The sequence below is a fragment of the Desmodus rotundus genome, chromosome 13 (assembly GCF_022682495.2).
Source record: "Desmodus rotundus isolate HL8 chromosome 13, HLdesRot8A.1, whole genome shotgun sequence".
Classification (NCBI taxonomy): Eukaryota; Metazoa; Chordata; class Mammalia; order Chiroptera; family Phyllostomidae; genus Desmodus; species Desmodus rotundus.
In genome coordinates this window covers 11,767,533-11,781,273 of record NC_071399.1, presented here as the reverse complement: position 1 = coordinate 11,781,273, position 13,741 = coordinate 11,767,533, and the positions used below count along the sequence as shown (strand labels likewise).

The 13,741-nt window shown below is 40.2% G+C and overlaps 1 protein-coding gene across 24 annotated transcripts in view; it reads left to right on the top strand.

The window, feature by feature from the left end:
- The window catches only part of PCM1 (pericentriolar material 1), an 86,667-nt gene that overhangs the window by 40,621 nt on the left and 32,305 nt on the right, over positions 1 to 13,741 (top strand). For all 24 annotated transcript variants that reach the window (XM_045197256.3, XM_045197251.3, XM_045197248.2 and 21 more), the window contains 5 exons: positions 265 to 484; positions 587 to 732; positions 1,209 to 1,399; positions 3,409 to 3,580; positions 9,800 to 10,152. In XM_045197256.3, coding sequence (XP_045053191.2) covers positions 265 to 484; positions 587 to 732; positions 1,209 to 1,399; positions 3,409 to 3,580; positions 9,800 to 10,152 — 1,082 coding nt within the window. The remainder of the gene's footprint in view (positions 1 to 264; positions 485 to 586; positions 733 to 1,208; positions 1,400 to 3,408; positions 3,581 to 9,799; positions 10,153 to 13,741) is intronic.

Genomic DNA, 13,741 nt, shown 5'->3' with positions numbered 1-13,741 from the left:
GAAAAATGCTTGATAATAATATTTTCATGTTGCAGTATACAGAATTATATGGACACTTCTGTGTAAAACATAAATAAAAAAACTGGAAAAGAATAAGAAATGATAATTGTTTAAGGCTAAAACCCTAGGATCTTTATGCCTTTTATTTTCCCTGCTTTTTGAGTTCTTTGAACTTAAAAAGAGATACTGGCCTGTGGTTTGTTGCTGGATTTTAAAAACCAAATAATTACATGTAATGACTTAATGTTTTAAATTTGTTGTTAGGTGGAAGAACAATCGCCCTTTTTCAGCAGATGGAAATTACCGTCCATTAGCCAAGACAAGACAACAGAATATCAGCATGCAGCGTCAGGAAAACCTCCGTTGGGTGTCAGAACTCTCGTATGTAGAGGAGAAAGAACAATGGCAAGAACAAATTAATCAGCTGAAGAAACAACTTGATTTCAGTGTCAGTATTTGTCAGACTTTGATGCAAGACCAACAGGTAAAATTTACTACGAAAGTAACTTTTTTTACCTTGTTTTAAAAGCAGTGCACATTTTTCTCAAGTCTTCAGTAAATATTACAGAAGGTTTTCTTTCTGTAGGCTCTGTCTTGTCTGCTGCAAACTCTCCTCACGGGCCCTTACAGTGTCATGCCCAGCAATGTCGCGTCTCCTCAAGTGCACCTCATCATGCACCAGCTGAACCAGTGCTACACTCAGCTGACGTGGCAACAGAATAATGTGCAGAGGTACTCAGTTTCTTACACGTAATGAAACTGTAGTGAGTTATCTTCTGGGGCAAAAGGGCATGAGCCAAATTACATATTCAGATATTCTCTGTCACCTGAGAATTTTATAAGCAGTGATTGTCCAGTGTTCCCCTTTAATATTGTGGGCCTGATTTTTGTTTTTAAAAATTTATGCTATTCAACTTTACACCTACTAGGTGAGTTACATGGCATGTAACTGTACCTCAGTAAAGCTGTAAACAAGAAAAAAATGTGTTTCTTACCATTATACCTACTATCTAATAGAAGTGCCAAGTGCAGTTCTAGGTCCAAAGGCTAAGGTATTGAATTAAGCCTGCAGGACAAGCAAATATTTGTTGTAGCAACTACCAGAGCAGTTAGTCTGTTCTGCATGCTGTTGAATCACTTCTTAGATATATTTTTTCTGAATGTAATGTACATGATTTTTAAAACACCAGCTTCTTAAATTTTTACAGGTTGAAACAAATGCTAAATGAACTTATGCGCCAGCAAAATCAGCATCCAGAAAAACCTGGAAGCAAGGAAAGAGGCAATAGTGCATCACACCCTCCTTCTCCCAGTTTGTTTTGTCCGTTCAGCTTTCCAACACAGCCTGTAAATCTGTTTAACTTACCTGGGTTTACTAATTTTTCATCATTTGCACCAGGTAGGTGACTGGAAACCTAAAGGGAAAATAAATAAGTACAGTGTGTTTGAGAATATTATTTGTCTATTACATGGGTATTTATCAGTCTCTTTTAGAGTGGTAGGAAATGTTTGCAAAGAAAGTTACAAACTCTTTTCTACTTTGATTCTTTATAGTAAAAACTTAAGCTTGATATGGTTGCTAAGGAATTAAGTAAACAATTATGAGTGATTGCTAAGTCTTATATCTTTGAATTATTTAACAACTATTTATTAAGGAGAAAGGGAATTAATGTATCCAGTGACTGCTGTACACCAGGCACTGTGTAAACATTGAGAGAGTAAAGCTGAATAACATGATGTTCTTCTAGAGGAGCTTCATGTCTTGGCAGGGAGATATACCACTAAGCTAAAGGTGAGTGTTTAGTGTAGGGTTACATTTAATTTTATTTAGCTTAAACTTTTATTCAGACTTTTTTTCTGCATGCATTATGAGCCAGACACTATATCAATGTCTGGGATTCAAAGATGAGTGAGACTAACTCTTTAAGGAATTTAAGAGTCTAGTGTAGAAGCCAAGAATGTTAATCAATGCCTAGTGCCGTGCTGTAGGTACAAGTGAGGTGAGGGGGATGTTTTCCCTTGGGGTAAGACGTCATCGGCAAACGTATTTTCCCAGCAAGAAGGTGTTACTGAAGCTAAAAAATGAACAATTTATTTCCAGGGAATAAGGGAAAGGGCTTTCTAATCAATGGAACCACTTGGAGTTACAAAGCAGTAAAACAGTTTATCACTTGGGGAATTTAGAGGTCATTTAAATATGGCTTGTGTTTAGGCCTGTGGCCAGGTAAGCAGTACAGGCATTTTGTGCCATGCGAAACAGCTTAGACAGAGATGAGAGGGGCCATTGAAGAGTTTTGAGCAGGGAGATGTCATGAAATACGTACTTTAGGAAGATTACACTGGTAATGGTGTTGAGGGGAGAAGGAGAGAAGGAGCTAAGAGTATAAAATAGAAGGCTGTGTGCAGTAATACCAGGGAAAGAATGAAAGCTCGACTTACAGGATTGGCAGTAGGGGGGAAAGGAGGGAGAGGTAATTCAAAAGACATTCTGGAGGTAGAATAAGTTAAGTAGCTCCATGACCAGTTAGATGAGGTGAGTCATGGAGGGAGAGGAGTTGAAGCTGTTTGCCAGAGTATATATACGAGGAAAAAGGTTTGGTGGAAGGGCTTTGTGAATATAAATATAAATAAATAAAAATACCACAGTGTATTTTCTAAACAGGATTATAAGAACAATGGTGTGGGAACATTTAACAAGCCTTTTTAGTCCTCGTGTATCAGTATTGGCAGGAAATGTTCATTGAGTAGGCTTTTGAGTAACAAATAATAAAAGAAACTGCCTGTGTGGTTCCTTTTCACTGTAATGTGCTTCCTGCCAATGCCAACCCTTTTCGAAGACTGCTCACTCTTCACAGACTAGTTCAGTTTTGTGACACTTTCCCTGATTACTTTCTCCCCTAAGTTGTTAGTAGCCCTATGCAGTTATCTCTGATAGAGCAATTGAGTAAGTAATTATACTCTACTTCCCCAATTAAAGTAGAGGGAAAGAACATGAGCCTCACAATCAGGCAGACCTGACATCTAACCTGCTCTTGCAATTACTAGACTTGTGTTCTCTAAGCCTGTTTTCCCACTGGTAAAATGAATACAACGTACGGTTTGTAGTGTTGTTTTAAGCATTAAACAAAATAACATGTAAAGTGTCTACAGTAGAGTCTGACACGCTGTAATAATTTGGTGTTAGGTACTATTTTTTCTAACTCTTAGCTTTTCAGGGGATGGGATCATAATTTACTGTTGTATCACTGATGCTGTAAACAGTGATTTAATAAATGTGTTAGTTTATTTTAATTAACAATTTTTTGTTTTGATGGATATGAATGGCACATTTAATTAAAACTTGTCTTGATTTCACAGTAAGACTAAAGATGCTTTATTGTTGTCTTACGCATTGCTTTTACTTACTAGGTATGAATTTCAGCCCTTTATTTCCTTCTAATTTTGGAGATTTTTCTCAGAATGTTTCTACATCCACTGAACAGCAGCAACCATTAGCCCAGAATTCTTCTGGGAAAACAGAATATATGGCTTTTCCAAAACCTTTTGAAAGTAGTTCTTCTATTGGAGCAGAGAAACAAAGGTAACTCAATCACTAACATAATTCATTTTGCCCCAAGTAGTTCACATTAATCTCTTTCGTGATTACATTTGATTATATGTTGTGAAAATGCAGGGAGGGTTTTTGTGATTGTTTGGCTTGACATCTCACCAGATGTCTCTCTGGCATGCGCCTGCTGCTAACGCTGGCACAAGAGCAGTTCAGCATTTTGATCAGTGTCCTGTGAGGGTGAGGCCATTTCGAAAGGGTGAGACCTGACCCATACAGCGTCTTTAAGTTCACGGTGTAGGACTAACAGCTGACTACTACAGAACAGTTGTTGTAAAGTGATGGTGCCCTGACCTGATTCGGAGCTCCTGATCGGGATGAGTTCCTAAGGCCTATCCCCAAGTAATGTTGCGTACTATTTGATTAGAAAAACAACTTTAGCCAAGAAAGTTGTAGGGATACGTAGTATGAATCTCATGATTTCTTTACCTGTTACCTCTATTATTTTTTAATATGCTAATCTGACCAAATATAATTTTCACTCAGTGTCACACACAAGTTGTATTGGATCAGGTTAGTCATTCTTTAAGCATATTTATAGCTAGATAAATAACATCATTAACCCATAAAATGATTTTGATAGCCAACTAGGAAAAGTACAGACTTTTTATTGTTAACTTAATTCAGAAAGAAACTTTTTATTACTGTTTTTTCATTCTGAAATCATTCTCCTTTTTCAATTACAGTTGACATACATTATTGTATTAGTTTCCGGTGTACCCCCCGGTGATTAGACATTAGGTAACTTACTAACTGATCATCCCGATAAATGTTGCAGTCATCTGGCACCATGCGTAGTTACTAGAGTATTACTGACCGTATTCCCTCTGTTGTACTTTACATCCCCTCTGACTATTCTGTAACGACCAATTTGTGCTTCCTAATCTCTTAGCCTTTTTCACCCATTCCCTCAATGGTTCCATCTTGTAACCATTAAAATATTCTCTTACCTGAGTCTATTTCTGTTCCGTTTATTTTGTTTTTTAGATTCAGTTGTTGCCATTTTACTCAAATTTTTTATCTTTTTCTTCTTAAAGAAGGCCTTTTAACATTTCATATAACACTGGTTTGGTGGTGATAAACTCCTTTAGTGTTTTCTTGTCTAGAAAGACTTTACCTGTCCTTCAATTTTAAATAATAACTTTGCTGGGTAGAGCAACCTTGGCTGTTGGTGCTTGCTTTTCATCATTTTGAATGCTTCTTGCTAATCCCGCTGGCCTGCAAAGTTTCTGTTGAGAAATCAGCTGACAGTCTTATGGGAGCTCCCTTGTAGGTAACTAACTGCTTTTTTCTTGCTGCTTTTAAGAGTCTTTTTCTCTTTAACCTTCTGCATTTTAATTATTATGTGTCTTAGTGTGGGCCTCTTTGGATTCATCTTGTTTGGGACACTCTGCGCTTCCTGGACTTGTATGTTCATTTCCTTCACCAAGTTAGAGAAATTTTTTGTCATTATTTTTTCAAATAGGTTTTCAATTTCTTGCTTGCTCTCTTCTCTTTCTGGCACCCCCATGATGCAAATATTGGGACACTTGAAGTTTCCCCAGAGGCTGCTTACACTATCTTCGTTTTTTTGAATTTTTTTTTCCTTTTCTGAGTGTGTGTTTTTCGCTTCCCTATATTCCAAATTGCTGATTGGATTCTCAGCTTCATCTACTATACTGTTGATTCCCCGTAAATTATTCTTCACTTCAGTTAGTGTCGCCTTCATTTTTGACTGCTTATTTTTTATGGTTTCTGTGTTGTTTTTTTATGCTGTTGAAGTTCTGAGTTCATTGCACATGCTTATAACAGTGCTTTGAACTCTGCACCTGGTAGATTGCTTGTTTCCAGTTTGTTTAGTTCTTTTTCTGGAGTTTTTATTGTGTTCTTTCGTGTAGGACATGTGTGTCTCCTCATTTTGGCAGCCTCCCTGTGTTTGTTTCTGTGTTCGGTAGAGGTGCTGCATCTCCCAGGCTTGGTAAAGTGACCTAATGTAGTAGGTGTTCCATTACTCAGTGTCACAGCCTCCCGATCACCCAAGCTGGGCACTTGAGGTATGCCCCCTGTGTGGGCTGAGTACACCTTCCTATTGTAGTTGAGCTTGGACTGCTGTTGGCATCTCAGTGGGAGAGATTGACTCCCAGGCCAGTCAGCTGCAAGGACTGGCTGTGACCACCGACTCTGAACACCATGGAGGTTCAGCTGTATAGGGGCCCATCCCACAGCACAGGATTCACTTCAGTGGGGCTCTGGTGCTGCTGAGTCCACCCCTTGAATTGGGTGATGATGCTTCAGTGTGGTCTCAAGTTGTCCACTGGGTGCTGTGGTTCTGGGGCCTCCTGGGAGGTGCAGGCTGAGGTCACCTGCTGCCTGTGTTCTTCCCTAGAGCCACCTGACATGAGCTACAAAGCAGTCTGCAGATGGCTGCTACTCGTGCTGGGCTTGGAGGGGCCTGGGCAAGGCCAGGTGGCAAACCAAGGCCCTCTGCTGCTAATGCTGGGCCTGGGGCCATGTGGCAAGAGGTACAGGGCATGCTAAGGCACACTACGGCCAGGTGTTGCTTGTTTGAGAGACTTTAGGAAAGTCTAAAGCATGAGCCGAGACTGGCCATTCGTGTTAAAAACATCTTTTTAGAATGATGAAATATTAGTGGTCAGTTGAGCCTAGTATTTGTTCTGAGAGAGTATCTCTATGATTTTGTCTTTCCTAGCCTTTGACAAATACATAAATCACATTATTTTTCCCTTTAGTTATGGAATTGAGCAGGTCTCGGGCTCTTGCAGTAGCAATGTGTCACTGTTAAATCATGACTTCCTTGATTATCCAAAAACTCATAAACTCAACTTCATATTTGCCTCTAGGAGTTCTGTGACTGACCCCCCAAGTTTGTTTTTCTTAGCTGTACTAACCATTTTTTCCTATTAGTAAATCTGTTGCTTTATGAAAGTATTCTACTGTCAGAGCCTAACAGTATTTAGTGTACAGTTGCCATTCAGAAATGAGGGATAAATGAATCTCCATCATAAGCAATAAACATTTTTTCAAAGCTTTAGTTAATAGCCTACCTACTGGAAAGACCCTACTTTGTTATTATCCATATTTTATATATAATTGATAGTAAAAAAGGATGCCCATGGATATCTAATACAGTTTTAGATGTTTGACCTACTTCAGATTAGGCCTGATCTCCTCCCCAAAATCTCAACTAATACAGGTTCCCTGAATTGAATGGCTGGAGAAAATAAGCAGTCGGATGGAACATTACAGTTTTGGGCCAGGACCAGAAACCCTTTCCCGTGAAGGCTAAGTAGTATACATCGCAGGCCACACAGTACTTTTCATGCCCATTTATCTCTGCCATTTTTGCGTAAAAGCAGCCATAAACAATATGTAAAGAAATGAGTGGCTGTGTTCCAATAACATTTTATGGGCACTGAAGTTTGAATTTCATATAGTTGTGTTACAAATTTTTCTCCTTTGAATTTATTTTTTTCAACCATGCAAGAATATAAACATTATTTTAGCTCACAGGCCATACAAAAACAGGCAGCAGGCTCAGTCTGGCCTGCAAACTGTCGGTTTGCTCACCTTAGTATTAAGTTCAACTCAGTCAGTGTCTCCCAAATTATATCCTTAGGGCTGGAACACTGTTGTCCATGTCGTGTCCTGTGATCAGAGGTTTGGGACATCTCACTCTGTTCCCATCTCAGACTTTGTATAAAGTACACTGGCATATTAAAAGTTCTGAGGAATCCTGTAGATTTACTTAACTTCGTTTTGACTGTATTTTGACTGTATTATTATTTAGATGACCAGTGAATGCCTGTTAAGATATTAAAGGATGCTGGTGTTCAGCAGATAAAATCTGAAAATGACACTAGACCAATAGAACTAAACTACACTTAAAGTGTGGAGAAGAAATAACTACTTGCATGGCCATTGTTTTCACCAAATTCTGGTTCTGGTTGAACTGCTTCACATGACATAGATGCATGTATGTTTCAGGCCCTCTGCTACAGATCTTTCCAAGTGTTCCTCCAAGTTTTTTGTTTTTTCCTTATACGTGCTATCTTTCCTTGATTTTTTTTTCCAAGTCTTTTGTGTTATGAATGCTAGATCTTTGGTTTGGGACTTTTGCCAGTGAAAATGGTTTAGTGATAAGGGTTGAATGTTAAAGTTTTAAGATAATTTAGAACACCAGCTTATTGAATATTTGCATGTTGGAGAACCAAGATGGCGGCATAGGTAGACACACTGCGCCTCCTCGCACAACCAGAACTGACAGAGAATCGAACAGCAAGGGGGACCAACACCAAGGAAACAAAAAATAATCATTCATCCAGACTGGTAGGAGGGGCGGAGACGGCACTGGGGTGGAGAGGACTCGCGTGGCTGTGGCAGGACTGGGACTGGCGGAGTGTGGGACAAATGGCGCAGGCAGTCCGAGCACTAGCAGACCCTGCGGTCCCACATTTGCACAGATAAACCCAGAGGGCCGGACTCAGAGTGGCGGAGAGTGGGGCAGGCAGAATGGCGGATAGCACATTGCGGCACCACATTCGCCCACAGATAAACCGGATGAAGGGCGGGCAGAGAAGCAGACTGCTGCGCAACCCAGGGCTCCAGCTCGGGGAAATAAAGCCTCAAACCTCTGATTGAAAGTGCCCCTGGGGGTTGGGGCGGCAGCAGGAGAGACTCCCAGCCTCACAGGAGAGGTTGTTGGAGAGACCCACAGGGGCCTAGAGTGTGCACAGGCCCACTTACTCGGGAACCAGCACCAGAGGGGCCCAGTTTGATTGTGGGTAGCGGAGTGAAAGACTGAAATCCGGAGGAGAGTGAGGCGGGCGCCATTGCTCCCTCTCGGCCCCGCCCCCACGTACAGCATCACAGCGCAGCGACCAGCATTGCCCCGCCCCGGTGAACACCTAAGGCTCCGCCCCTTAAAGTAACAGACGCGCCAAGACAAACAAAAAAAATGGCCCAAATGACAGAACACTTCAAAGCTCCAGAAAAAATACAACTAAGCGACGAAGAGATAGCCAACCTATCGGATGCACAGTTCAAAGCACTGGTTATCAATATGCTCTCAGACTTGGTTGAATCTGTTTGAAAAACAGATGAAAAAATGAAGCCTATGCTAAGAGAAACAAAGGAAAATGTACAGGGAACCAATAGTGATGAGAAGGAAACCGGGACTCAAATCAATGGTATGGACCAGAAGGAAGAAACAAACATCCAACCAGAAAAGAATGAAGAAACAAGAACTTGGAAAAATGAGGAGAGGCTTAGGAACCTCCAGGACACCTTGAAACGTTCCAACATCCGAATTATAGGGGTGCCAGAAGGAGAAGAGGAAGAACAAAAAATTGAAAACTTATTTGAACAAATAATGGAGAACTTCCCCGATCTGGCAAAGGAAATAGACTTCCGGGAAGTCCAGGAAGCTCAGAGAGTCCCAAAGAAGCTGGACCCAAGGAGGAACACAACAAGACACATCATAATTACATTACCCAAGATTAAACGCAAGGACCTACGTCCAAGATTACTGTATCCAGCAAAGCTATCATTTAGAATGGAAGGGAGGATAAAGTGCTTCTCAGATAAGGTCAAGTTGAAGAGGCTCATCATCACCAAGCCCTTATTATATGAAATGTTAAAGGGAGTTACCTAAGAAAAAGATCAAAAATAGGAACAGTAAAAATGACAGCAAACTCACAGTTATTAACGACCACACATAAAACAAAAACGAGAGCAAACTAGGCAAACAACTAGAACATGAGGGTTGTCAATAAGGGAGTGGGAGGGGGAGAGGGGGGTAAAGGTACAGAGAATAAGTAGCATAGATGATAGGTGGAAAATAGACAGGGGGAGGGTAAAAATAGTGTAGGAAATGTAGAAGCCAAAGAACTTATAAGTATGACCCATGGACATGAACTATGGGGGGGGAATGTGGGAGGGAGGGGGTTGGGCAGGATGGAGTGGAGTGGGGGGGGAAATGGGACAACTGTAATAGCATAATCAATAAATATATTTAAAAAAAAAAAGAATGTTTGCATGTTTAATGCATATTTTTGTGAAAGTATTTTATAGTCTGTTGATGATTTTATTTACTGAAATCTAGTAAACTATATTTTAAGTACTCTATCTGCAGTTTGCTGTAAACTTAGAAATCTGTCATTGTAATCTCTAAAAACTTATTTTCTTTGGTGTAAGGAATCAAAAGCAGCCCGAAGAGGAGGTGGAAAACAGAACGCCATGGTTGTATGACCAAGAGGGTGAAGTGGAAAAACCATTCATCCAGACCGGATTTTCAGTGTCTGTAGAGAAAACTACAAATAGTAATCGCAAAAACCAGTCAGATTCCAGCAGAAGACGCCAGTTTGATGAAGAGTCATTAGAAAGCTTTAGCAGCATGCCTGACCCAGTAGATCCAACCACCGTATCGAAAACATTCAAGGCAAGAAAAGCCTCTGCACAGGCCAGCCTGGCGTCTAAAGACAGAACTCCCAAATCAAAGAGTAAGAAGAGGCATTCTGCTCAGCTGAAAAGCAGAATTAAAAATGTTGGTAAGTATTTAAATCTGTTGAATACTGATCAGTATAAATGTTGGTAACATTATTCTGGCATGTTGACATAACTTTATTTCAGTATGGTTAGATGGGTGGGCACTGTTCTAAAAGTATTTGAACAAAGTCATTTTTAGCTAACTTTATAATTTTTTTACAAAATTTATCATACAGCTTCTAATGTTACAGATATTTGAAAACATTGTACTTCATGCTTCTTAAAGCCTCTTATATTTCTTATGTAAATGGTTACTGTGAACTTAAAAGATTTTTTTCCAAACCTGGTAGGTTACTTAAGAATTACTAAAGCCCTAGTTTTACTATTCTTTTACTATCACATCTTGTTCTACATACAACACTTTAGTCGTGACTTCTGGTTAGGTCCTTGATTGATTCATTTAAAGAAATGTGGGCTTCTAACTACATGGCATCTTTCAATATCATAGATGAAACAGCTTTTTAAAAAGTTTACTCTTAGCCTTCCTGAGCCTTAGTTAATAAAGTATAACATTAATCCATATTTTCTTGAGTCTTGTTTACCTTTGAAAAGGTAAAGCTCTCATGACAGCTTTCCAGAGGAAAGGGCGAGGTGAGTGAGAATCGCCACGCAGCAGCTTCTCACAAGCCTCCCATGTTCCCGTGTTCCACGTTCCAGGAGGATTGTCACCCGGCCTTCTGCTGAGGCTTAGATTCAGCTGTAGTTCACAGTGCTTACCTCGTGGCTTGTGTGGGTACATGCGGAGCCCCCAGGGTGCCAAGCTGAGCTGCTTCCCTACAGTGGACACAGGGGGAAGTCCTGTTTCCACTAGCTATGGCAGCCACTCACACGGAGAAAAACAGAGTGAGTGTAAGGGAAGGGAGTGATGCCCTGGGACCAGGGACAGCACCCTTCCAATAATGACGGCCATGTGCTGCTGCTGCTGCTGCTCTGGCAGCCTTAGCCTCTGCTGCTCTGGGGTGTTACTAACATTCTCTAACTCTCCTATTCTCCCTGGAGGGTTACTATTAAAGTGCCCAAGGGAGAAATAATTCAACCACACACTAGTACCTTACCTTTGGAAGTCTAGCCCTTGATGTTTTTAACTTGGGAATCAAAGAAAATCACTGTTTGTTTATTTATTTATTTTGCATCCTGCTTTTCAGTTTCAACTGTTCTGGAGAGTAAACTTGTCTTTGAACTGCCTACTTGGGCTCCCCAAAGAGAATTCTGTGTGTGCCACATCGTAAAGGTTTTAATGTGGATTAGAATTCATTCAGCACTTTCCACGTTATTCAGTAACAGTAGTCAGAAGCTTAATTTCATTTATGTAAATGTTCTTGTTAGAATAACATAACTTTCAGAGCTTTGTTGGCTATTAATTAAGCAAACAGTAGTACTACAAACTACTATTTTACATACTACTTTTGGATTCAGACCCTTTATTGCTGGACCTGTTTTATGTGAAGGTCAAAGATAACCAAGAGAGCTCTTTTTCCTCTAAGTTTTGAGCAGAGTGTGGCTAGACTTTAGTCTAAGAGACCAGGGAAGAAACCAGGAACTTAAGTTTGAAATGATGAAGTTCTAACTGGAAAAATGGCTGTGGAAGCAGAACGGGAAGGTTGGCTCCAGGTAGGAGTCACAGAGAGTCAGTGGACAGCATATTGGGAACCTGTTGTTAGCAGCGCGGCTGCTGTGGTCTGGAGATGTGAGCCTGTTCTTTCAGACAGTGTCCGGGGTGGACTGCAGGGCCCTGTCATTCTTGGAGAAAACTTGAGTGAGGAGATCCGTGCACCTCTTTTGTTGTTGGCACCTCTCTCCCTCCCAAGAGTAGTAGCTGTCTTGCCACTTCCGGGTACTAATGGACAGGGGTGTCATTGAACATGTACGTGACATCTTCCCTACCCTGAACCTCTGAGAGCACTCGTCTTTGCCTCTGAGGAGACTGGAGAGTAGAGAGGCTTTCTCTTACTATCTCATTGGGAGACTGACAACGTCTTAGCCGGAACATTGCTTTCCCATGGAAGTGAGACTTTCAAGCACTGCCAGCTTGCTGCCATTAAAGCTACCTAGCAGTTGGGTCCATCCCTGACCGTACATGAGAGCGGTGACTAGTGCACATAAAAGGGAGCAGGCCACAGCAGGTAATCTAGGAGAAACAGAATTATTGAGGAATGTGCACTTGAACAAAATAGTAACACTTACGGAGATTGAATTTTAACAAATTCTTTAGAACTAGAAAAAATGATTTTCACATACAATGTTTAGTTTATTTGAAAAAGAGGATGAATGTTATTAAGTCCCAAATTAGTGGCCCAGAAAATTGAGGGGAAGAATTATGTAATTATCTGAAGCACAAAGTAGTAAGAGAGAAAAATCAAGTTTTTAAAAATGATTAGAGGCTTAAAAACAAATCTTGGAGATCTGACACACAGTCAGTTCTAAAGGGGAAATCCAAACAGGCAGAGAGATAACTAACTGATAAGGGGGTCTTTAGAGAAGAAAGACTTGGGACTGCAGATCAAAACCAGCTGCTGTCCAGCCAGGAGCAAGGGGGGGGGCGGTGCACGCGCACGCATGCGTGCATCTTCTGGTTGAATTGTGGAATTCTTAAGAAATTAGTGAAAATCTGCTAGGCTTCCAAACTGAAAGAACAAGTTGCAAATGATGAAAAAGAACCTGACAATCAGATAATCTTACAACAAGAAGTAGAAGAAAATGGAGTAATACCCATACATGGACAAAAAAGAGCTGCGACTTAAAATCCGGTACTCAGACAAGACTCACTTCACCTGTCAAGATGAAAAGATATTGGTATATCCTATCTGAGGAAAACCACAGAAACTGCACATGAATCAGAGCAGAGACCTGTGTATAGGGAAGGTGAAAGAAGAGGTAACAGTTCAATAATGTAACGGTAGATCAATTTCAGTTAATAATGTAAATTCAAAAGTAAAAGTAAAATATTAGCAAATTTAATCTGCCAGTATGTCAAAAGAATATTAGACCATTGTCAGTAGGGTTTATTAGAGAAATGTGATCATGATTCATTATCAGGAAACCTGTGAACATATAACTTCCTGTATCAAGTTAAAGGATGTGGAAGACAATGTGGAGGTTCCTCAAAAAATTAAAAATGGGACTGCCTTCTGATCCAGGGATGCCATCTAAAGAAACCCAAAGCACTAATTTGAAAGAATATATGTTCCCCTATGTTCACTGCAGCATTATTTACAATAGCCAAGATATGGAAGCAACCCAAATGCCCATCAGCAGATGAGTGGCTAAAAAGTTGTACAAATACACAATGAAATACTACTCGGCCATTAAAAAAACAGTAAAATCTTATTTTCTGCAACATCATGGATGGATTAAAAGGTATTATGCTAAGCGAAATAAGTCAGAGAAAGATAAATGCTGTATGATTTCACTTATGTGTGGAATCTATAGAAAAAAGTAAAACAGAAAAAGTAAAACAGAGAATAGATGGAATGTAGAAGAAAAATTTAGTAGAATAATATGTATAGGCTGTGTGTGGGTAAGACTTTTTAAAGTAAGTCATTTTACATAAAAGGCAGAAATATTTGACTACTTAATGCCCATTACCCTTCT